Here is a 25,206-nt window from a genome sequence, read left to right as displayed (position 1 = left end):
TCAAAGCAGGAAGAAGATCGCGTGGAAGAAGATGTCGCCTGTGAACTCCCTGGACTGGACCTGCGCAGAAGGGTAAGTAACAAGTTAGGGGCATTTGCCCAGCGGGAGAGGTAGGCCAGGGGGGAGGAGGGAGGGGGGCAATACACGGGAGGGGGGAGGGGGGTTAGCGCCGACGAGGTTTCCTTCCCCTTTAAGCAGAGACAGTACAAGGTGACACCATGTGGAAGCAGTTAGGGACCATTAGCATGAAATGCCCCATCGTGGTCTGGATCCCTTACAGAGGAATAATGAAGGAAAATAAATCTAAGCTGGATTCACTATCCAGCTACAGTCCCTTCACTTTAGGCAGACTCGGAGCCTAGGGGAGAGCTACACCCTAATACAATCCTTGTTGGAGCTCAGGCTGATATTTCTATTTAACCTCTCTGTCTCACTCATACACAAGAGAGTTAACCTGTCACTGGCTGGCCTCATTAATGGGCTCCCTGCTCCCCGACTTTACACTAGAGGTACAGGTCTCTCTAGGGCAGAACAGCTTTACTGGGCTTTGTTGATCTCAGAATCCCTGAAGCACAAACAGCTAGGTCAGCAATTGAAGGCCAAAGAGCAAGGACAACCCCTAACCCGATATTTTGTTTAAGGATAAGTAAACCTTAAAAATAAATGAATGTATAATTGATTTTACATTACATTACTTATTTTAAAGGTTTGCTTATCCTTTAATATGACTACATTTTGTTACAACAGTGGCTGTATCCTACAACAATACAAATTGATTGTGGAATCTAAACTGCAAAGAAAATATTCTTTGTTTTTTTTAAAAAAAAAAAAAAAAGGAAATAGGGTCCTGGGACAGTCCCTCTAACAGCTCAACCGCAGTCCCTCATTTGTACTGGAAAGTCACAATTTTCTCCTGACTGAACAGCCACAAAAAGAAACCACGTTTCTAACTTAATTGGCTTTTAGCAGAGAGCCCAGAACAGTCACAGCTGCAGATAAGATACTTTTGTAACAATTTTGAGATAAGCAAATAAGTAATTGTAACAATATAAGATAACAGATCCCTTGGGAGAAGTTAGACTCACAGCTTAAAGGGCAATTCACCTTCATTAGCAAAACTGTAATAACTGGAAGAAAAAACCACAGAAATATGTGCAAACTTTCATAACCTGCCGAATTTTGTAAAATGAACATGGTAATTAGGGGGTGTGGCCACATAAATGGGCATGGTCAAAAAACCTTCTTTTTATTTCCAAAAATGTTGGGAGGTATGGATACACATATAGAAACAATAGAATTCTACTGTATCTAACAGTTCAGCACTAACAATGGCTGATGTTCGGGTGACCGATATCCAAACCTTCTGCCGATATTGGTTGGCGCATCTCCCGCCATACACGCCCGTATATTATATAAAACTGAATTTTATACAATAGTGCCGGTGTGTCTATAGCCACCCTAAGTCAAAATAAATCACTGATTTCCCATTAGACACTCCCCTTATTATATAGTAAATACCTATATCATGGCAGAGCAACAGTTATATTCGTGTGAATCCATATAGCAGCCATATGCACAGCAAAGAAACTAGTGCCCATACCCACTGTTAAGGCAAACCCCAAATACCACTCTGATATAAGAGAACGTACCCCGTTTTATAGGAGTGGCAGAATCACAAATAAACAATGTTTTGAGAGACACTATCTGGACCCCACATTCACAGTGTCACCCAACGTTGGACTGGGGGGCCTGGGGCCAGGCCCGGACTGGCAATCTGTGGGTTCTGGTAAATGCCAGAAGGGCTGCTGTAAGGTGCTATAGAAAGTCAGTATTTAGTGGGCTGGTGGGGGCTGTTTGGGCCTCTTTGTGGGCTGATTGGGCCTCTGTGTACCTGAAATGCCAGGGCCTTTTTTAATTCTCAGTCCGGACCTGCCTGGGGCCCACCAGGACCGCTGTCCAGGTCCCTCTACCGGCCTCCGCGCCCGCCCCCTAGTATGTGAAGCGCATGCAAGAGGGCGCGCTAGGCCCATGTGGGGAGAGGGGGTCTGTCCCAGCGGGGGCCCATGAGGGTCGGGCCCACCAGTCCAACACTGGTGTCACACCCAGCATATCATGACAGTTACAATATACGTCCCCCAGAATTATATGAATGGCACAATTTCATGATATTCCCAAAGTGTGCCCCCAGCATTTCATGGTATTCTCAGTGTGTGCCCCCAGCATTTCATGGTATTCTCAGTGTGTGCCCCCAGCATTTCATGGTATTCTCAGAGTGTGCCCCCCAGCATGTCATGATATTTGGTGAGTGGCCCCAGCATTACTTGATAGACGCAGTGGCCCTTTATTGTGTGGTCAGACTAAGTGGGAATCTCTGAAGGCTGGAGCTGATACAGTAATGTGTTTTGTGCTGCTGCCAGTATTGCTCAGCTCAGCATCATACGTATGGATCTGCTATGTCACTATGTTAATGTTATTACTGAGAGGAGGGAGAACTGACAGGGGAGGGTGCACACAGTATATCAGTTTTGCCGCACGATATCTGCACTGGATGCTGTTCTAGAAATTCTACCAAAGGTCCTACCAAAGAAGAAGAAGAAGAAGAAGACAAGATGGAGGGAAAGGCCCATGAAGGCAACGCAGGTTGCAGCTTTCCCATGCAGAAGATGGCAGAGGCTGAGGATGTCGAGGCCTACTTTTCTGCCTTTGAACATACAGCCATGATAGAAGAACGGCCAAAGGAGCAGTGGGCAGCTTTGCTTTTACCCCTACTAACTGGAGAAGCACTTGCAGCCTACAAAGATCTACAGGCTGATGCTAAACAGGATTATGAGAAGCTGAAGACTGAGATCCTCAACTGTTTAGGAATCAAATCCTCAGTAAATGATGAATGTACAATGGATGATTGGTCCTACCAATGGGAGAAGCCCCCTCACTCACAGATCTACAGTCTCATTCATCTGACTAGAAAGTGGCTCAAACCAGATTCCTCGTCTGTGTCTCAAGTTGTGGACCGTCTAGTTCTACATCAGTTCCAGAAGGCCCTGCCTACCACTGTCAAAAGCTCCATCCACCAAATAGATCCCAAAAACGTTAAAGAGCTTATTGCTTTGTTGGAAAAAGAACCTCTCAGATATAATGTAGCACTCAAGGCTGATAAACCCAATATACCAGGTAAGCCATTCTGAGATTCTAGCTATCTGTATAACAGAACATTCTGTCCCAGTGGCTGCACAGATCCTATCTGATCCCCATTGTAAGCAGCAGTCCTGTCCTGCTTTATGGCAGCTGAGATTCTAGCTATCTGTATAACAGAACATTCTGTCCCAGTGGCTGCACAGATCCTATCTGATCCCCATTGTAAGCAGCAGTCCTGTCCTGCTTTATGGCAGCTGAGATTCTAGCTATCTGTATAACAGAACATTCTGTCCCAGTGGCTGCACAGATCCTATCTGATCCCCATTGTAAGCAGCAGTCCTGTCCTGCTTTATGGCAGCTGAGATTCTAGCTATCTGTATAACAGAACATTCTGTCCCAGTGGTTGCACAGATCCTATCTGATCCCCATTGTAAGCAGCAGTCCTGTCCTGCTTTATGGCAGCTGAGATTCTAGCTATCTGTATAACAGAACATTCTGTCCCAGTGGCTGCACAGATCCTATCTGATCCCCATTGTAAGCAGCAGTCCTGTCCTGCTTTATGGCAGCTGAGATTCTAGCTATCTGTATAACAGAACATTCTGTCCCAGTGGCTGCACAGATCCTATCTGATCCCCATTGTAAGCAGCAGTGCTGTCCTGCTTTATGGCAGCTGAGATTCTAGCTATCTGTATAACAGAGCATTCTGTCCCAGTGGCTGCACAGATCCTATCTGATCCCCATTGTAAGCAGCAGTCCTGTCCTGCTTTATGGCAGCTGAGATTCTAGCTATCTGTATAACAGAACATTCTGTCCCAGTGGCTGCACAGATCCTATCTGATCCCCATTGTAAGCAGCAGTCCTGTCCTGCTTTATGGCAGCTGAGATTCTAGCTATCTGTATAACAGAACATTCTGTCCCAGTGGCTGCACAGATCCTATCTGATCCCCATTGTAAGCAGCAGTCCTCTCCTGCTTTATGGCAGCTGAGATTCTAGCTATCTGTATAACAGTTCCTTAAATACTAGCACATATAGTCCCTCCCCTTAATAAAACCAATCACATACATATGTTACAAATGCCATATATCATCCAATGGACTACAGGCTTTGTTCAAATACAATGATCTATATGTTAGATAATACATGTTACAGGGCATATACGAAAGTGTAATTCACAAAAAGTCATAAGAAAATATAATTAAATATAGCAATTCACATCAAATGTGTAATTGAGGCCTAGTGGCAACCTGGTCTGTAGGTGAAAGATCCAATATACCTCTCTTTTCTTTAATTTCGTCAGGAGGTCACCCCCTCTAATGCCTGTCTTAATTTGTTCTATCCCTTGTATAGAAAAATACTTTAAATTACTGTTATTACATTCTTGGAAGTGCCTAGTGACATTGGTTTTGCTGCTTAGTTTAATATTGCTCACTTGGTTGATGTGTTCCCTGATACGGTCTTTCAATGATCTAATAGTACAACCCACATATTGCTTGCCACATTTAGTTCAGGTAATGAGGTAAACTATCCCCCTACTGCAACAATTGATATACTGTTTGATTTTATATGTGGTTGTAGTCACAGTCGAATTGAACTCTCCAGAGACTTTTAAATATTTACATGTGACACAGCGGTTGTGCCCACACTTAAAACAACCACTGTGTCTCAGAAAATCTTGTTTGCTGCTATTTTTCTCTTTGAATAGGCTCGGAGACAATGAGTCACCCAGAGTATAGGCCCGTCTTGCTACGCAACCTATTCCTGGATCTAATACCTTACAGAAATCCCTATCGGCATACAATATAGGCAAAAACTTTTTTACTGTTTTGACAATTTTTTTATATTGTCTACTATATCGTGTAATAAAAGAAATTCTTTGACCAAATTCTTTCTTATGTGTTTTATTCTGTGGGGTCAGGAGTATCTCCCTGTCAATGGTTTCAGCTCTAGTGTAAGCCCTCTGAATAGACTTACTATTGTATCCCCTTTCTTTAAATCTGTCCCTCATTTCGTCTGCCTTGGTTTTAAATTCATCCAAAGTAGAACAGTTTCTGCGTAATCGCAGGAACTGTCCTATTGGAATTCCAGCTATTTGGCTCCTTGGATGGCAAGACTGTGCATGTAGCAGAGTGTTACCACTACAAGGTTTCCGATAAATAGTAGTATGTATAGTGTTGGTTTTGGCCATCAATTTGACATCCAAAAATTCAATTTCTTCCTTAGAGAATGTATCTGTAAAGCTTAGATTCAAGTCATTGGTGTTAATATCCACCACAAATTCCCTGAACTTATGTTCTCCTCCTGTCCAAATACACAGCAAATCGTCAATGTAACGAATATAGAATTTTAGATGTTGGTTGCTGATTGTTGTCAGATGGGTTTCTTCCCACCACCCCATATAGAGATTAGCGAAGGAGGGCGCAAATTTAGCTCCCATAGCCGTCCCGCACTGTTGCAGGTAATATTGGCCATTAAACAGGAAATAGTTGTGTTTCAATAAAAAACCTATAGCTTTTAGGAGAAAGTCTTTCAACTCTTCTGTATATTTGCTGTATTTATCCAAATGAAATTTAATAGCTTCCAATCCCTTATCGTGTGGAATAGAGGAGTAAAGCGAGGCCACATCAAGTGTGGCCCAGCTGTACTCCTCCCGCCACACAATCTTGTCAAGTTTGTCCAGTACATCTGTGGTGTCCCTGACATAACTAGTCAGTCGTAACACCAATGGCTGCAAGTGAGCATCTATCCATTCAGACAGGTGCTCATTAAGTGAGCCTATTCCAGATACGATCGGCCTACCAATTGGTGGCCTTTGATTTTTATGTACTTTAGGTAAATGATAAAATGTGGGTATAACAGGAGAGCTCGGTATAAAGATATTCCTTGATTATATCAGTGATCAGCTCCTTTGAATAAGCCAGCTCCACCAATGTCACTAGTTTATGTAAAAATGTTTCTGTAGGGTCCCTTTCCAATAACAAATAAGCTCCTCTATCTTCAAGTTGCCTCAAGGCCTCATCTTTATATGTTACAGCATCTAGGACTACTACCATTCCACCCTTGTCTGCATTCTTTATGACTATGGAGTTATCTTCCTGTAGTTCCTTAAGTGCAGCTTTTTCTTTTATTGTCAAGTTAGAAGACCATTGAGTATCAGCATTCTTAAAATGTAACTGCCAAAGTGCTTCTTCCACTCTTGTCTGGAATACGTCAACCAATGGTCCCCTAAATTGTGTAGGATAAAATTCACTACGATTTTTGAATCTAGAGGTGTCTATTGTTTCTGGGGGGGTTGGGATAGCCAAATCTCTCTCATTCTCTTCTCTTTGTGCAAAATACTTCTTCAATACAATTTTCCTAACAAATTGGTTAACGTCTAACATTGTTTCAAAAATATCAAAATTCCTAGTAGGAGAAAAAGAAAGTCCCTTCGCCAGAACCTGTAAATGAATAGGGGAAAGACATTTAGATGACAAGTTCATTACTTTCTCGGTGTCTTCTTCCTCAGTGCATAGCTTTCTCTGTCTTTGTCCCTTGGTGTCTCTTGTTCTTCCATAGGGTTCTTGTTTTTCCATAGGGATCTGTTTGTCTTGTTCTGTGTCCACTGTCTGTTTTCTGTGTTTGATGTTTCTTCTGTCCCTAAAAAAACCTTTTGGGCTTTTTCAGTCCTGTTGGCCTGTGAAGAGACAGGGGAAGAGCCAGCAAAAGAGCCTTCTGAAAGATCTTCACCCTCCATACTTGAAAAGCTAACCTTTTTTGGGGTACTCGTATTCTTTAAAATCGATCTTTGTGAATAGTTGTGTCCCTGTGTAAATCTATTCTCCCTCCTCCTTTGTGCCCAGGTATAAACCTGGTCTCTTCCATAATCTGTCGTATCCCTATTAAATTTATTTTTCTTATTCTCCATAATGTCTAATTCAATTTTATTTACCTTTTTCTTAGTGCTCTCATATGTGTCAATATATTGTGCATGCCCTTTAAACGACTCTAAATCCTTTTCCATCCTTCTCAAATCTAATTTGATTTGTTCATGTGCTTTACTCTTATACTCAATCATCAGTTCCATTAATTTAAATGAGCAATCCGACAATATTTTGTTCCAGCTAGTAACAAATACCTCGTCTTTCTCCACAAAAGAAGGGAATTTTTTGATTCTCAAACCACGTGGTATCATTTGGCTATCTACATATTTTTCCAGAGAAGCTATATCCCACCATGTATAGAGTTCTTTTATGGAGAGACGTTCCAGGTCTCTAAACATTTTGATTAAATTCAGACCATCCTGTGAGGTAATTATGCTGGTACAAAATGTGCGGTTTGCTTTATCCACCCGTGTGGTGCAATCCAAAAATTCCTCCATATTGAGGAAAAGAGCAAAAAGTAGAAAATATTTAGTGTATATTACAAATAATAAAAAATGTGTATTTTTTTTTTTTTTTTTTTTTTTTTTTATATTACAAAGTACTGAGTGTATATTATAAGTGTCTATACCAATGTGTCATAAATCTTAACAACCACATTCAGCAATATGTAATATAGACAAGTGTGTGTATAACACCTTAATCTGACATGAGAATAAAAAATATATTAGTACCCAATACGTTAATTAGACAATATACTAATATTAGAGGTTTACAGACTCCAAGGTGGGAATGAGGGGAAGTTATACAGATCTCCTTAGACACACCCTCAGAGCACTAAATACAATTTACAGATTCAGAAAGGAGAAGTATTCTAAACAATTGCTCATAAGAATATTAAGCCAAGAAAGTTAACCATAGTAAGCAAAATATTGTTTTAGTTGTGATGAACTTGGCTCACCAAGTGTTTGTTGCGTCCAGATGCTAATCTAGCCCCGGACGTGACGCTTGATGTGAGTCAAAAGACTTTACTGCTAGCCCCACAGATATCTTATCAATAAACAAATACTGCTCACCCGAGCCACGTGGCGCCCAGGTGCTGTTAGGCCCCAGGCGTATAACTTAAGGGAGGGGATAAATTCCCGCTGGTGCAGTGTAGTACAAGATTGGTAAAGCAAACAGTATGGGCTCACCGTGTAAAAGTTGCGCCTGAGTGCCACTGCCTCAGGCGTTTCGCTAGGGGAGAGGCTCCAGAAGAAAGAGTATGCAGGAGGCTGTTCTATGTCTCTGCTGGGCCCCAGATGACTCAATTGGCGGGAGCTTCCTGCTTCCTCGTGGTGGTTAGAGTAGATGCGAAAGATGGCCGCAGCTGGGCGCTTCAAATACACGCTCCGCTGTAGCTCCGCCCCCCTCTGACGTCAGCCGAACAGCGTAGCGCAGCCGTCACTCCTCTGCGTGTCACAGTGCGTTCCAGCACAACAAGCGCACAACAAACCCTCGGTAAAATGAGCAGGGAGAAGGGAGGGAGAGAGGAATCGAGACAGGGAATATCTAAAGAGTATATTCACCAACTGAGGTACTAGGCGCTGTGTTTCAAGTCCTTAAGTCCACATAAAGAGTTTACAATCACTTTTATCATGGGCCACTGCGTCTTGTGCCAATCAGGATGCCGTTCAGCATATAGAAAAAGCGGTTATATCAAAGAAGTAAAAATATAATTGTCCATATCACAACACACCGCTTTATAATCAAAATATGAGTAAATTACTGCTACCAATTACTGGTCACTAATAAACAACTAATTTAAGTCAAATTGGGAGCAGAAGTAGTAAATACTATTAGTAAGCATGTTGGAGACCTCTAGTGACCAAAAAGAGGCAAAACCACAATCTCAATAATTTCTCCAAAACATGCTATTCAATAAAAAAATTATTTTATTCACATCAGTAGTTAAAAAACAAGTATAGTAATCCCTCTAACGCCTAACGCGTTTCATGCTTACCCAGCACTTAGTCATAGGCAGAATCCAACTAGTCTCTCTTATTTAGTTCCTTAAATACTAGCACATATAGTCCCTCCCCTTAATAAAACCAATCACATACATATGTTACAAATGCCATATATCATCCAATGGACTACAGGCTTTGTTCAAATACAATGATCTATATGTTAGATAATACATGTTACAGGGCATATACGAAAGTGTAATTCACAAAAAGTCATAAGAAAATATGATAGAACAAATTAAGACAGGCATTAGAGGGGGTGACCTCCTGACGAAATTAAAGAAAAGAGAGGTATATTGGATCTTTCACCTACAGACCAGGTTGCCACTAGGCCTCAATTACACATTTGATGTGACTTGCTATATTTAATTATATTTTCTTATGACTTTTTGTGAATTACACTTTCGTATATGCCCTGTAACATGTATTATCTAACATATAGATCATTGTATTTGAACAAAGCCTGTAGTCCATTGGATGATATATGGCATTTGTAACATATGTATGTGATTGGTTTTATTAAGGGGAGGGACTATATGTGCTAGTATTTAAGGAACTAAATAAGAGAGACTAGTTGGATTCTGCCTATGACTAAGTGCTGGGTAAGCATGAAACGCGTTAGGCGTTAGAGGGATTACTATACTTGTTTTTTAACTACTGATGTGAATAAAATAATTTTTTTATTGAATAGCATGTTTTGGAGAAATTATTGAGATTGTGGTTTTGCCTCTTTTTGGTCACTAGAGGTCTCCAACATGCTTACTAATAGTATTTACTACTTCTGCTCCCAATTTGACTTAAATTATCTGTATAACAGAACATTCTGTCCCAGTGGTTGCACAGATTCTATCTGATCCCCATTGTAAGCAGCAGTCCTGTCCTGCTTTATGGCAGCTGAGATTCTAGCTATCTGTATAACAGAACATTCTGTCCCAGTGGCTGCACAGATCCTATCTGATCCCCATTGTAAGCAGCAGTCCTGCCCTGCTTTATGGCAGCTGAGATTCTAGCTATCTGTATAACAGAGCATTCTGTCCCAGTGGCTGCACAGATCCTATCTGATCCCCATTGTAAGCAGCAGTCCTGTCCTGCTTTATGGCAGCTGAGATTCTAGCTATCTGTATAACAGAACATTCTGTCCCAGTGGCTGCACAGATCCTATCTGATCCCCATTGTAAGCAGCAGTCCTGTCCTGCTTTATGGCAGCTGAGATTCTAGCTATCTGTATAACAGAACATTCTGTCCCAGTGGCTGCACAGATCCTATCTGATCCCCATTGTAAGCAGCAGTCCTGTCCTGCTTTATGGCAGCTGAGATTCTAGCTATCTGTATAACAGAACATTCTGTCCCAGTGGCTGCACAGATCCTATCTGATCCCCATTGTAAGCAGCAGTCCTGCCCTGCTTTATGGCAGTTGAGATTCTAGCTATCTGTATAACAGAACATTCTGTCCCAGTGGTTGCACAGATCCTATCTGATCCCCATTGTAAGCAGCAGTCCTGTCCTGCTTTATGGCAGCTGAGATTCTAGCTATCTGTATAACAGAACATTCTGTCCCAGTGGCTGCACAGATCCTATCTGATCCCCATTGTAAGCAGCAGTCTTGTCCTGCTTTATGGCAGCTGAGATTCTAGCTATCTGTATAACAGAACATTCTGTCCCTGTGGCTGCACAGATCCTATCTGATCCCCATTGTAAGCAGCAGTCTTGTCCTGCTTTATGGCAGCTGAGATTCTAGCTATCTGTATAACAGATTTTTTTGTAAGCATATTTTTTTTTGCACATGGTTGTATTGCCCATGTTTTCTCTTGAAAGCTGAAATATTTTACTGTGCACTCGTCTTGTGCACAAAAATTCACAAATGAGACAGATGTTTGTGTGAGTGTTGCAACTGTAAGAGGTTGTATGAGGGAAAAGAAATTCACAATTTGCAAAACTGTTTTGCTAATATTTTCCACCAATGTTGTGGCATAACCTGAACGTAGAGTGTGCGCATAAATATTTACAATTTGCCATCAAATTTGTGTTTCTGTTTGCATATTAAGGGGCTGATATATTAAGGGTCAAACAGTAAATTAAAGTTAGCATTTTTGAAAATTCACACATTCAAATTGTAATCCCCTTATTGGAATGTAAATTTGAATGTGAGCTTTATCACAGCTCGGCCGTGTAAACTGTCCTAATTCTGATATTCACCACCTAAAACCTGCTAAGTTCATTTACAAGTCAATGGCAGAGGTCCGTTGAGCCATTTGAAGTTGTTAAGAGCCTTCCTGACATTCGAGTTTTGAATACGGATCAAATTTTCGGATCGTTCCTATTCAATCGAATATTAGACGTTCAAATGTTTTCTCAGATAACCTCCTATTCGAGTTGTGAGTCTATTCGAAATTTATTCAAGTAAGAAAAAAATTCACATGAATTCGAAATTCAACTTTTGATAAACCCGCCCATTAATCCACCACTCGTATCCAGCTTTATAAATAGAACCAAATATGTTCACTGTGCGAAACCATTCTGAACTAAAGTAACATTAATAGAAACACCATCCGATAAAAAACAGGCTTTTTATTGCTGGGCACTGTGGAAATACATAGGCCTTATGCGTTTCCGGAACACCTTCCCTTAATCATAGGCTTACAAAGTGAATCGAAAATTTTCTTTATATACAATAGGTCTCCAGCGACCCCTGTTGGTTGTCTGGATTGTTACAGTTAAAAATGCACATCTTCTATTGCTTTATTATATTATTTGTATTAATAAAAACGACCACACTCTGCTAAAATGTATAAAACAAAAAAAGAGGAGAAGGGGGTAAGGGGGTAAAAGGAAAGAAACCCCTTTGGACCTTGGATATTGCATATAATTATCTATTCAAATTAGCATATACCATAATCATAATGGCTTAAGAGCTTGCAATTTTATAATAAAAATAAAATTGCAAGCTCTTAAGCCATTATGATAATGCTATATGCTAATTTGAATAGATAATTATATGCAATATCCACGGTCCAAAGGGGTTTCTTTCCTTTTACCCCTTTTACAATAGAAAGCCTCGTATTTATTTGCATTCACGTAATAGAGAGAAAAAAGAAGAATAAGCCCTCTAATACAAAACCTGATCAGAATTACTGGCTAGTGGATCTCATCAAATTTTTTTTGAAATTTCATTAATCATTTTATTTGCCGTCTTTAAGAATTTTACAGTAAAAGTTGGGAGACCACCAAAGGATTATATGGATTCCTTCTATGACAGATCAGATTTTGTGGGAAAACTACCCAATGCCAGTCTCATTGCCTTTCACCCAGACGGGAATCTGTATGTCATTAAAGACACAGAGATTTACATGGGGCCTATTCCATCAGACCAGAGCCAGGACTGGTTTTCTTTGGCCAAGAGAGTAGGAAAAAACACGTGGAATCAATTTAAATCTGTGTTGTTCCACCCAAATGGGGATCTATATGCGGTGACAAAAGATGGAGATCTGTACAAGGGCCCGGCACCAAGTAATGATAATATCTCCTGGCGTTATGAACAAGCTACAAGGATTAGTGAGGGTGGATGGAATTTTGATGCTTATTTTTTTGATGGAGAAGGTTTCTTGTATGTAGTGACTTCCTCGGGCGAGCTTCGGAAAAGACACCCACCAATCAACATCTCTGATAAATGGTATGAAGCAAGTTCAATAGTTGATGGAAGCGATTGGCAAAATCTTACCCATTTCATAGGTTTCAGCCCTGGTGGAGACCTGTGGTGTGTGGAGAAGAATAAAGGAAACATATACAGAGGGCCACTTCCAACCAACAGGGAAATGAAATATATGGATACGGCAAAACACTTGGGTTATGACTATAATCTATATAAATTCCTTAGCTTCTCCAGAGATACAACAATCACAAATATCCTGGCGTTTGAGTTCCTGATTGATGAAGCCAAAACCCTTTCCGAGAGCATCGAGGTGGTGGAGAGGCAAAACTATGATAACAGGAGAAGCACCACGCCATTAAAGTGCGCATTTACGTAAGTACTTTAACTTGTTACTATTTGTGGCAGCACCCACAAAATGCATATATAGCACAGTCTGAAAATAATAAATAGGCATTATCCACCTTTATTAGTAACTAGTAAGCTTGCACAGTTACTTACATTGTTCAAGGAACAGTAACACCAAAAAAATGAAAGTGTTTTTAAGTGATTAAAATTACTTACGTAAAATTAGTATGCTTGCTTTAGAAAGACTACTATAATTTATAAAAAATGCATCAGGTTACATAGCAGATAACAGACAGGCCCTGATTTGTTGAATGGCCACAAAGGCCCGGGCCTAGGGAGGCAGAATTTTCGGGGCGGCATGTCACCCCACCACATCGTAATGTGTTCAGAAACACTGGAGACATGCGGACAAAGCTCTTCAAATCCTGTGCACCAATCCCTGTGCTCTGGACCCAATAAGATAAGACTCATATGAAGGGGGAAAGGAAGGCAACAATAGGTCCCAGTCTATCCGGCCCTGATAACAGATGCACTCTGTAGAACACCATTGTATTCTATTACAGAGCTAATCTGTTATCTGCTAAGTAACCTGTGCCTTTTCTCCTTTTTCAGCTTAAATGGCTGCCCCCATGTTAATATAGCAGCCTATTTATATAAACGATACTATTATTTTTGAAGCAAACACATAACTTTTACCAATGCAGGGCAATAGCACATTATCAATTCTTTGTTCTTTTAAGTTGGGTTGAAAAAAAACCAATGTCCATCAAGTTCAACCCTCCAAATAAAACCCAACATCCATACACACACACACACTGACCCCTCCATACCATCATATAAATGATATATACCAATAATTTTAGTACTACAATAGCCTTTGATATTATGTCTGTCCAAGAAATCATCCAAGTCCCTCTTATAGTCATTAACTGAATCATCACCCGGCAGTGCATTCCCCAACCTCACTGTCCTCACTGTGATGAACCCCCTACTCTGTTCCTTTAAATGAAACTTCTTTTCCTCTAGTCTGAAGGGGAGGCCTCTGGTACGTGATTCTCTTTATGGGTAAAAAGGTCCCCTGCTATTTGTCTATAATGTCCTCTAATGTACTTGTAAAGTCTAATCATGTCCCCTCACAAGCGCCTTTTTTCCAGAGAAAACAACCCCAACCTTGTCAGTCTCCCCTCATAATTTAACTCTTCCCTCCCTCTAACCAGTTTAATTGCACTTAGTCTCTGCACTCTCTCCAGCTCATTTATATCCCTCTTAAAGTAACAGTAACACCAAAAAAGAAAGTATTTGAAAATATAACATACTGTTGTGCTGCACTGCTAAAACTGATGTGTTTGCTTCAGAAATTCTACAATTGTTTATATAAACAAGCTCATTATTTGTATTACTAGAATCGGGACTATTAAATTGGAAACCTTCATTAGTTGCTTCCTCATTTGTGTAGACAGAGGAAAAATAACCAGTTCAGAATCTCAGATTTTTCTCTGTTCTCATGAACCAACTTCCCACCCCTTCCTGCTTAATTTTTTTATTATTTACATATTTAAAAAAATATTTTTTTCTGCTTAGCAAAGATTTGAGAAAGGTTTCTAATTATTTTCCTAATCAGAAGAACATTAAAGCAGCCTCTTACTCCTGCCAACTTCCTTGACTACTTGGACAAAATTCATTTATACTAACAGTACATGTATCCTTCAGAATTAAAAATTCCCGGATTGGACTGGGAATCAAAATAGGTCCTGGAATTTCAAAAAATGTTAAACCTGATCAGGGAAAAAAAAAATCCGCATGAAGCCAAGAAATTCAAATGCAGAAACCATGTAAACAATCATTTTAGTACCCAAAGGCCCGAGCATTAGATAATTGACAGTTTTGTCTCATGGTAATCTAATAGAATAAACTATAAATCGTGTTTTCATTATCATTACCATTTCAGCACGTTAACTCTCTTAAACCTGCATTTGCATTACAGTTTTTTTTATATATTTTTTATTACTATTAGCTCAAATATATCATCAAGGCAAAAGGGAGAATGGGATAATCATATTTATACATTTTTAAAAGTTTCCTTTTTCTTTGAGATTAATCATTTTGCTTCATTATATTAGTCTATTAAACAGATAAATTGTCCCCTTCTCTCCTTACTGGAGGGATTATTATTCACGGCTTCTCTTCCCCTGGAATTATAAGAAACCCCGACTGATTTGATAAGGAATGTTTTATTACACTGAAGATCATTTCTCCCACAGTTGAGTTTATATGTATATGTTGTGTGTAATGTTGGCAGATTCAGTAGAACCATAAAGGAAGTGAGCGAATTTAGCCATGAACACGGATTCACCGTTGCACTTGGTAGTGAACTGACATTTGAAGCTGGTGTAGCACACTTAATATTTGCACCTGTAAGACTGCTGGGTAATGTAGTCCCCCCCGTGCCTTCCACTACAGTACAGAGGAACTAGTTAATGCTTCAGACTGCAGGAAGGAAGGGATTTTCTCCAGCCAATGATAAAGGAGACAGTCTGTGCCCTGCCCTCTCAGCCAGGAACAGAAGTGGAACCAGGGCCTGGAACAGGAGGAGGAGAGACCAGCCAGCATGGAGAGATGTGCTGAGAGATCTAGAGACTGGGTTTGTGTTCCAGCCTGCTGAGTGACCAGCCAAAGAGAGAGACTGCTATTAACCTGCAAGGGGAGAACACTAGTGTGCAGCCTGCTTGAAGCTGTTTGCTGCTGTTCCCTGGAGGAAGTTTTGTTGTCAGCACCATTGTGATCCAGGAGTACAACAGTCAGCCATCTTGATAAGGAGAAAGCCACAGTGTGGAGAGAAGCAAGGTTCCTTGTCAACTGTAAGTTATTAACCCTTTGTGCTACCAGTTTAAGGAACTTTGGGAGTTATAAAACAGACATTATCCTGCTAGTCCATTGGAGGCTGAGACATATTGTGCAAGGAGAGCTGACAGCATTGCACCATCTATACCCTTACCAAGGGACACATCACCAGTTCTTTTATTGTGGTTACATCCAGGGAGATAATTCAGTTGCACAGTTCAGCAGCAACCTAAGGTGGAATTTGCCATTCATTTAGACTGCTGTGCTATTTGCAGCCCATCCAGTTCTTTCAACTCAGTAAGGGGGCCCCCCATCGGTACCCAACTGTTTCAGGACTTAGGTGTGCACACCGGGGTTTGACGGGTCTTACAGGGGTTGTCTTTGTTAAATTGTCATATTTCCTACAGTGTTAGCAGAATACTAATTGCCATATTATTGTTTTATTTCTAACCAATCATCTCTTACAGCTGCAGCTGTTTAATAAAGTCAGGTTGTGCCTGTTGCACTGCCATCTTGTGTGCCTGGTTACTGGGGCCTTGGGGTGTCACCTGGTTAAGAAAAGCAGACTCATATAGACTACTGCCAACACCTACGGGTGCGCTACACTTGGGGGCTCGTCCGGGATTACTAGCTTTCTACGCCCAGTCTCCCTCTAACCAGCAAGATGGAGCCAAGTGATGTTACTAAATGGTGCAAGGTAGCGGGTGTGGATCCTTCCCATTGTACTGCTTTACTTTTGCCTGTCACAAAATTCTCATCAGAGCAGATCTACAGACTGTTAGACCGCCTAGCACCACAGAACAGATGCTGCATTGTAAAGCTGCAAAGAGAGGAGCACATGGGGCATCTCCAGGTGTTACTACAGTGGGATTGCCGAGTCACTTCTCTTGTTGTAACTGACACAGTTGAGGTGGGTGATGAAGGTAACAAAGCTCAGATTGTGCGACCTAAACTTGCCCACACTGAGTACCGAGCTGTGGAGAGTCCTGCTGCACTGGAAGTGCCACCTGCCCCATCACCTGTGGCTATGATTGGGCCCGAGTTCTTTACAGCCATGGGAGAATTCATGGCTAAGTGTAATCAGGGTTATGGTGCCCATATTGGTGCAGGCTACCGAAAACTGAAGATCTTCTCAGGGGTACAACCATTGCCCATGGGTGAAGAGGAATATGAAGTCTGGATGGATCAGGCATTACAGGCCCTTGATGAGTGGGACATACCAGAGGCACAAAAGAAGCAGCAAATAGCAGAGTGTCTAAGAGGTGCTGCATCTGAAGCAGTGAGGAATTTAAAGCTGAGTCAGCAAGATTGCACGACATATGATTACCTTGCTGCCCTTCAAACAGTGTTTGGCAGAGTTGAGGATGTAGAGGATCTCCACTACCAGTTGAAGCACACTTACCAGTGGGAGGGAGAGAAATTATCTAATTACATCCGACGCCTTGATAAGATTATTCACCAAATCTTACTAAAGAAAGGCATAGACTCTAAAGAAGTGGATCAAGTGAGAGTGAAGCAAATCCTCCAAGGGGCTCAGCCACTAGACCCTATTGTGATCAAATTGAGAACCCGAGGAGCTGGGGGGACCACCCGCTACATTGATCTGATCAAGTGTAGCGCACCCGTAGGTGTTGGCAGTAGTCTATATGAGTCTGCTTTTCTTAACCAGGTGACACCCCAAGGCCCCAGTAACCAGGCACACAAGATGGCAGTGCAACAGGCACAACCTGACTTTATTAAACAGCTGCAGCTGTAAGAGATGATTGGTTAGAAATAAAACAATAATATGGCAATTAGTATTCTGCTAACACTGTAGGAAATATGACAATTTAACAAAGACAACCCCTGTAAGACCCGTCAAACCCCGGTGTGCACACCTAAGTCCTGAAACAGTTGTGTACCGATGGGGGGCCCCCTTACTGAGTTGAAAGAACTGGATGGGCTGCAAATAGCACAGCAGTCTAAATGAATGGCAAAGTCCACCTTAAGTTGCTGCTGAACTGTGCAACTGAATTATCTCCCTGGATGTAACCACAATAAAAGAACTGGTGATGTGTCCCTTGGTAAGGGTATAGATGGTGCAATGCTGTCAGCTCTCCTTGCACAATATGTCTCACCCTCCAATGGACTAGCAGGATAATGTCTGTTTTATAACTCCCAAAGTTCCTTAAACTGGTAGCACAAAGGGTTAATAACTTACAGTTGACAAGGAACCTTGCTTCTCTCCACACTGTGGCTTTCTCCTTATCAAGATGTCTGACTGTTGTACTCCTGGATCACAATGGTGCTGACAACAAAACTTCCTCCAGGGAACAGCAGCAAACAGCTTCAAGCAGGCTGCACACTGCAGTGTTCTCCCCTTGCAGGTTAATAGCAGTCTCTCTCTCTCTCTGGCTGGTCACTCAGCAGGCTGGAACACAAACCCAGTCTCTAGATCTCTCAGCACATCTCTCCATGCTGGCTGGTCTCTCCTCCTCCTGTTCCAGGCCCTGGTTCCACTTCTGTTCCTGGCTGAGAGGGCAGGGCACAGACTGTCTCCTTTATCATTGGCTGGAGAAAATCCCTTCCTTCCTGCAGTCTGAAGCATTAACTAGTTCCTCTGTACTGTAGTGGAAGGCACGGGGGGGACTACATTACCCAGCAGTCTTACAGGTGCAAATATTAAGTGTGCTACACTGGGATTCCGTTAATAAGTAAAGCTGAAATAAAGGCTCATTTGGACGTTAGCACAACACACAACTGGAAATGGTCCACAATCAATGAAAGGGAGGTGAGAAGCTTCACAAATTGATTTTTAGTTCATGTGATATTGAAGTTGTTGTACTTTTGTCTATGGCGCCAGTAATTAGCACTTTAATAACGGCATAGACAGTGGCAAAACTACAGGGTGATGGCTGGGGAGGGGGATTTCTATGAAGCTGTGTGCTAGGAAACACTACTTGGGTCATATTGAAGTGCATAGTACAGCTAAAGAAAATACATTTGTTGGTTCAAGAATAAAATGTTAAATGTTAGAGTGAATTATATACAATGTAAACAGTGTAATTTAAAAATTAAAAGTAAACCATGTAAATCATGAGTGACAGAATCCCTTTAAGTATGACCTAGATGAAATACAGTAGTCCCTAAATCTGAATACTTTATCCCTAGTCTGGGGTAGTGCACCCAGGGTTCTATTTCATAACTCTCCTTGGTGAAGCTTCAGGCTGCTCAGCTAGCTACCCTAATCCCTATCTATCACACGTAGGGGCAGATTTACATAGGGTCGAATATCGAGGGTTAATTAACCCTCGATATTCGACTGCCGAAGGTAAATCCGCAATTCGTTCGATTCAAAGGATTTTAATCCATCGATCGCACGATTTTTCTTCAACCAAAAAAAGCTTGCAAAGCCTATGGGGACCGTCCCCATAGGCTTACATTGAGGTTCGGTAGGTTTTAGATGGCGAAGTAGGGGGTTGAAGTTTTTTTTTTTAAAGAGACAGTACTTCGACTATCGAATGATTGAATAGTCGAATGATTTTTAGTTCGAATCGTGGGATTCGTAGTCAAAGGTTGAAGTAGCCAATTCGATGGTCGAAGTAGCCAAAAAAAACATTCGAAATTCGAAGTTTTTTTTATTCTATTCCTTCACTCGAACTGAGTAAATGGGCCCCGTAGTGTTAGCTATAACAAAGCATATCCTATCACTTTGCTTAGGCTCAATTCTAATTCCAGCCAGAAAGAAATAGAGTAAGTGTGTGTGCTCCATTTAAATACTTTATCAAAGTGATATCTGCTGGCCAATTCCTAAACTGCCAGGAGCATACTTTAACATTGGAAAGGGGACCTCATTACATCCAATATCCAAGGTCCAGTGGTAGGCCCCCCATACACAAATACAAACCTTTGGAGGGTCCCTGTGCACAGCAATGCCTACCCACCCTCACCTGCCTACTCTCTGCCCCCTGCTGGCCCATTCTCTTGCCTCCTGCACCTCCCTCCTTGGAGTCCCTTCTCAAAGGTTTCTTTTTATTCTCACATCTTTCTCTCATTTCCACCATTTCTTTTTGGAGTTTTTCCACCTCTTCTAGAATTATTTTTCATCTCACCAGACAAGCACAGTAACTTCTGGTACATTTAATGGCAGGTGGGTGTGGCCTGTCCCATAATTACTCTCAGCTTAGACAGGAAGAGGAACAGGAGTGAGTCATAAGATAATGGCAAAACAGCAGGAATGCCCTTAACCAAAATGGCCACACAAGCAGGTTACTACAATAAGAATAGCCATATCACCTAAAATGATCATATTTATATAAGTTTTGCATTATATATTATATAAAGGTATGGTAGTTTAGTAGGTAGCACCTCCCATTGATAGTGATTTGAAACAACAATAGTGGTGTGCAAGGTCATTAAAAGTTAAATATAGAGAAAAAAAGGAGAAAAGTATGACCCATAGATTTGCACCATCCCACACTGGTTAACTGGATTCCCAAAGCAACAAATTGATGTAATAAAATATAACTTTTATTAAATATATCCTAAAATTATAATGAGACAAAATAAGGGTAAAGTGTACATTAAAATCAAGGTTAGGTAGGGGAGCTGAAGTAGACTCAAGATCATCAGCTAATAGACGGTATTTGCTTGTCAGAACAATGCGGTTTACGTTCAAAAGTGCGGTGAGTTACCCAAGACTTCACTCACAGTCTTGGGGTACTAGTGACCCACCATGTATATGTGGATCGGGTGGAAGTAGGGTTCAGTGGTACTGTATGTGTAACCCCGAACTGGTCCGTGAATAAGCTCCAATTCTACAGACCTTACTCTATTTGGGCAGTTTGAAGTCCCTTATCCTTTAATAGCCTTAATGAACTTTGTATGTTTTTAAGCCAAGAGAGACCGAATCCGCCGAATTGCGAGATCCGTCTGCTCTGTTTAGCTAGACAGAAAATAATTATACTTGGTGTGCGGACCGTCCAGTACATGCAGAGAAACAAACGCCCGCTTACTCCATTACAAATAGCCGTCAACGCCGGCAAGGAGAGGAGGCTTCTCTAATCAGATTTAACTGTCGGCTTCAACCCGCACCACCCTTCCATTAATGAGACCAAACCGCCGGCTGGAGAGTAACAAAGCCACGGAGCAGCGCAGCTTGTGTCAGTATACCGATATTACCCACATCATCCTTCCGCCCTTCCACCCTTCCACCCTTCCACCCTTCCGTTTTGTTAAGCCCGCAGTTACTCAAGCCACCGTCCCTGCCTAACAGTTTTAAAATTCTAAGAGCGCCTGACGCGCGTTTCGCTTGCTAATCCGCAAGCTTTATCAAAGGCAATTTTTTGGCGCTGAGAAGGTGCAGGTTCAAATAGGGAGAGAAATGTCACTCAAAATTTAAATTGGCCAATCCTGACATAGTGGGTGGGGCTGTATGTTATACATTGTATCTGCCCCATATCCTTGCGAAGCAAAAAAGTGTCATTGGCAGTAGACAGATTAATAACAAAAGTATCAGAGTGTAAGGGCTTAAGGTAAATTTAGTAACATATATAGAGAAGTAACTGAATATATATATGTTGTAAAAAGCAGCATAATGTGGGAAAAATCCCCTTATTGTAATCAGTTTTTTAGTTAGATTTTAAATGAAATGGAAATGCAGGTGTGGAAAGTGTCATAAACATAGTATGATCAAATAAAAATATTCATGGTGATACTTTCATTGAGACCTTGCGGACTCAGGGTATTTAGTAGGAAAATTAATTCACTCTCCTTGGAGAGGAGAGATGTCTCCAAATCACCTCCTCGAAGGAGATTCGAGGAGGTGATTTGGAGACATCTCTCCTCTCCAAGGAGAGTGAATTAATTTTCCTACTAAATACCCTGAGTCCGCAAGGTCTCAATGAAAGTATCACCATGAATATTTTTATTTGATCATACTATGTTTATGACACTTTCCACACCTGCATTTCCATTTCATTTAAAATCTAACTAAAAAACTGATTACAATAAGGGGATTTTTCCCACATTATGCTGCTTTTTACAACATATATATATTCAGTTACTTCTCTATATATGTTACTAAATTTACCTTAAGCCCTTACACTCTGATACTTTTGTTATTAATCTGTCTACTGCCAATGACACTTTTTTGCTTCGCAAGGATATGGGGCAGATACAATGTATAACATACAGCCCCACCCACTATGTCAGGATTGGCCAATTTAAATTTTGAGTGACATTTCTCTCCCTATTTGAACCTGCACCTTCTCAGCGCCAAAAAATTGCCTTTGATAAAGCTTGCGGATTAGCAAGCGAAACGCGCGTCAGGCGCTCTTAGAATTTTAAAACTGTTAGGCAGGGACGGTGGCTTGAGTAACTGCGGGCTTAACAAAACGGAAGGGTGGAAGGGTGGAAGGGTGGAAGGGCGGAAGGATGATGTGGGTAATATCGGTATACTGACACAAGCTGCGCTGCTCCGTGGCTTTGTTACTCTCCAGCCGGCGGTTTGGTCTCATTAATGGAAGGGTGGTGCGGGTTGAAGCCGACAGTTAAATCTGATTAGAGAAGCCTCCTCTCCTTGCCGGCGTTGACGGCTATTTGTAATGGAGTAAGCGGGCGTTTGTTTCTCTGCATGTACTGGACGGTCCGCACACCAAGTATAATTATTTTCTGTCTAGCTAAACAGAGCAGACGGATCTCGCAATTCGGCGGATTCGGTCTCTCTTGGCTTAAAAACATACAAAGTTCATTAAGGCTATTAAAGGATAAGGGACTTCAAACTGCCCAAATAGAGTAAGGTCTGTAGAATTGGAGCTTATTCACGGACCAGTTCGGGGTTACACATACAGTACCACTGAACCCTACTTCCACCCGATCCACATATACATGGTGGGTCACTAGTACCCCAAGACTGTGAGTGAAGTCTTGGGTAACTCACCGCACTTTTGAACGTAAACCGCATTGTTCTGACAAGCAAATACCGTCTATTAGCTGATGACCTTGAGTCTACTTCAGCTCCCCTACCTAACCTTGATTTTAATGTACACTTTACCCTTATTTTGTCTCATTATAATTTTAGGATATATTTAATAAAAGTTATATTTTATTACATCAATTTGTTGCTTTGGGAATCCAGTTAACCAGTGTGGGATGGTGCAAATCTATGGGTCATACTTTTCTCCTTTTTTTCTCTATATATATTATATAAAGCAGCATTGTATTTCTCAGCCATTTGTAAAAACTTCCATTTATGAACCTGTAGTGTTTAACAGCAGCTCTTTTAGGAAAGGTTTGTTCATGTTTATTACTATGCAGCACAGGGGACATTAGAGGCGCCTCTATAGCAGGTCAGATACTTTGCCTTAGCCATGTGGAGCAGAGCTGGCCACTTCTCATCTTGTTTGTATATGGCAATAAGCTTTGTTCTTATTGGTTCAGGAATGTAACTGACAGTGTTGCTTCACAGAATAGTTATTTTATCTGTTTTGTGGAACAAAACTGTCATTTTGTGGAAAGAATGGATCCTGTACTATAAAATCTTGCTTTCTGTCACAGATATCTATTTTGTCATTCAAATCTAGCTTGACAAGCAATAGTTAGTTACACTATTATATATTATGTGCAAGTTTGTTTTTACATAATTCATTCTGTAAGTAACTTTGCACATAAGTGTGTCCGTTACATGGAGGTTATACATTTGTGAGACAGATTGCTTGTTAAATGTACAGAATGGAGTTTGTGATTATAATGACATCCTTTTGTGCACTAACCAGATTTTGTTTTCATTCTTTAATAGAAATAAGTCTTTTGTATATTTTTTTCTCTGTGTCTGGTCATAAATACTTATATAACATGAGAGACATTCATTCTGTGTATTAGGGATAGTTTTGTATACAGAATGTATTTGGGACAAATGGCACCCCATAGAAGTGTGGTTTGGGAAGGGGTGGGGGGCATCTAAAGGGGACAAAAGTGCTATAAAGGGGTTTCATGTGACCTTGCACCTTACTGTACTGTGTACTTTTCCTCTCCTTGCATTGGAACATCTGCAGTATGTTGAGTTTCGTCAGGAGCCAATAAAACAGCCGGTATGTTTTTGCAGTGTGGGAGGAAACTGGAAATAATTCACTTAAACACAGGGAGAACATTAACAATACTTACATTTAGTGGCCTGCTTAAACTGAATTCAGTAGCCCATCTCTGAAAAGCAGCATTATGAACCCCTGTGCCTAGGGTTGACACCTGGCCAGTATTTTACCCGCCTGGCTGGTAAAAATTATGGCTGATCTCAATGTAATTAATAGGGAAAAAAGATAAATATATAGGAAGGCCGGTATTTCTTTCCAGAAAAGGTGGCAACCCTACCCGTGCCCGATACTAATGTCTCCATGTTAATTTCTTTTCCACTTTTCTACAGGTTTCCTTCTCTGCAACTACAAATGTTGAGGTACAGGGGGGCAAAGCTGTGCGTCTGGAGGCAACAGTCAGAAAGGCGGAAATCAACATCCCCTACCGGGCTAAAGTCCGCACCCTCTTTGGCTATGAAAACATGATCTCTGGAACATTTAATGGGGTTTCTCACTATGATCTTGTGGTCAAGCAAGAAGATGTGACTCTGTAGGTCTGGCTTGGCTTGTAGGTGTCACTGTTTCTAATATGTAATCGCTCAGACTTAATATATATACACACAATACACTCTCTTATAATTAATAGTAAAAGAATTGTTAAAAGGGTTATTCTCCTTCAGATTCTCTTCAGCATGATGTAACCAATGTGTAAGGAAATCTGTATTACCTGGGATTGGGGGTGCTGTAAGTCGGCCGAGGGGACGCCCGCCACGCCGGCCGCGGGGACGCCCGCCTCGTGGTTCCACCATCTTGCCTCCTTAGGACGCGCGGGCCCGCGTCTCGTTTCCTTTATTGACGCAGACGCGCGCGCGTCGATTCTGACGCGTGTGCGCCGATTTTGGCACGAAAACCTTGGCGCCCAAACAAGGTATAAATAGGCCACTTCCACTCCCAGCAAACTGCCCGTGATAGAACTTGTTTCTGGTGCTCTGTTCTGAAGCCTTGTGCTATTTTGTCTGTTTGAATCTGATTATCCGTGTTTGACCCAGCCTGTACCTTGACCATCCCGAATTCTGAATCCTGACCAGTGCCTGTTATCCGACTACTCTTCTGCTTGTACCCTTCCTGCTTGATACCCGGTTTTGACCCTTGCCTGCCTGACGACCCTTGCTTTCTGCCTGCCACGACCCAGCCTGTCTGACGATCCTTCTGCCATATCCTTGTCTGTTACCGTGATCCTCGGTCCCAAAGACTCTAGCTACCAGCCGTGCCCCATTGCCTGCCAGAACACTTGCTTGAACCTCTCGTAAGACCAGGTGGCACC

At 41.5% G+C, this 25,206-nt stretch overlaps 2 protein-coding genes across 2 annotated transcripts; both read left to right on the top strand.

The window, feature by feature from the left end:
• The first annotated feature begins 2,494 nt into the window (after positions 1-2,494).
• On the top strand, positions 2,495-3,212 carry LOC108719426 (neurotrophin receptor-interacting factor 1-like). The gene has a single exon (XM_018268280.2). It carries the CDS (start codon positions 2,610-2,612, stop codon positions 3,183-3,185), a length of 576 nt encoding a protein of 191 aa, XP_018123769.1. The 5' UTR covers positions 2,495-2,609; the 3' UTR covers positions 3,186-3,212.
• A 5,286-nt stretch (positions 3,213-8,498) lies between these two features.
• On the top strand, positions 8,499-24,574 carry LOC108719437. The gene is made up of 5 exons (XM_041583649.1): positions 8,499-8,569; positions 12,139-13,020; positions 15,293-15,381; positions 18,501-18,604; positions 24,233-24,574. Exons 1-5 carry the CDS (start codon positions 8,499-8,501, stop codon positions 24,434-24,436), a joined length of 1,350 nt encoding a protein of 449 aa, XP_041439583.1. The 3' UTR covers positions 24,437-24,574.
• The last annotated feature ends 632 nt before the right edge of the window (positions 24,575-25,206 follow it).

The sequence above is a fragment of the Xenopus laevis genome, chromosome 1L, assembly GCF_017654675.1.
Source record: "Xenopus laevis strain J_2021 chromosome 1L, Xenopus_laevis_v10.1, whole genome shotgun sequence".
NCBI lineage: Eukaryota > Metazoa > Chordata > Amphibia > Anura > Pipidae > Xenopus > Xenopus laevis.
Note: the sequence above shows the minus strand (reverse complement) of the source record. Positions and strands in the feature narration are given on the sequence as shown.

Bases quoted from the DNA above. Each gene is read 5' to 3' on its own strand.
- LOC108719426 (XM_018268280.2), top strand. From the start codon at position 2,610: ATGGAGGGAAAGGCCCATGAAGGCAACGCAGGTTGCAGCTTTCCCATG.
- LOC108719437 (XM_041583649.1), top strand. From the start codon at position 8,499: ATGAGCAGGGAGAAGGGAGGGAGAGAGGAATCGAGACAGGGAATATCT. The intron at 8,570-12,138 runs GTACTAGGCGCT...ATTACTGGCTAG, and splicing joins GAGTATATTCACCAACTGAG to TGGATCTCATCAAATTTTTT. The intron at 13,021-15,292 runs GTAAGTACTTTA...TAATGTTGGCAG, and splicing joins CCATTAAAGTGCGCATTTAC to ATTCAGTAGAACCATAAAGG.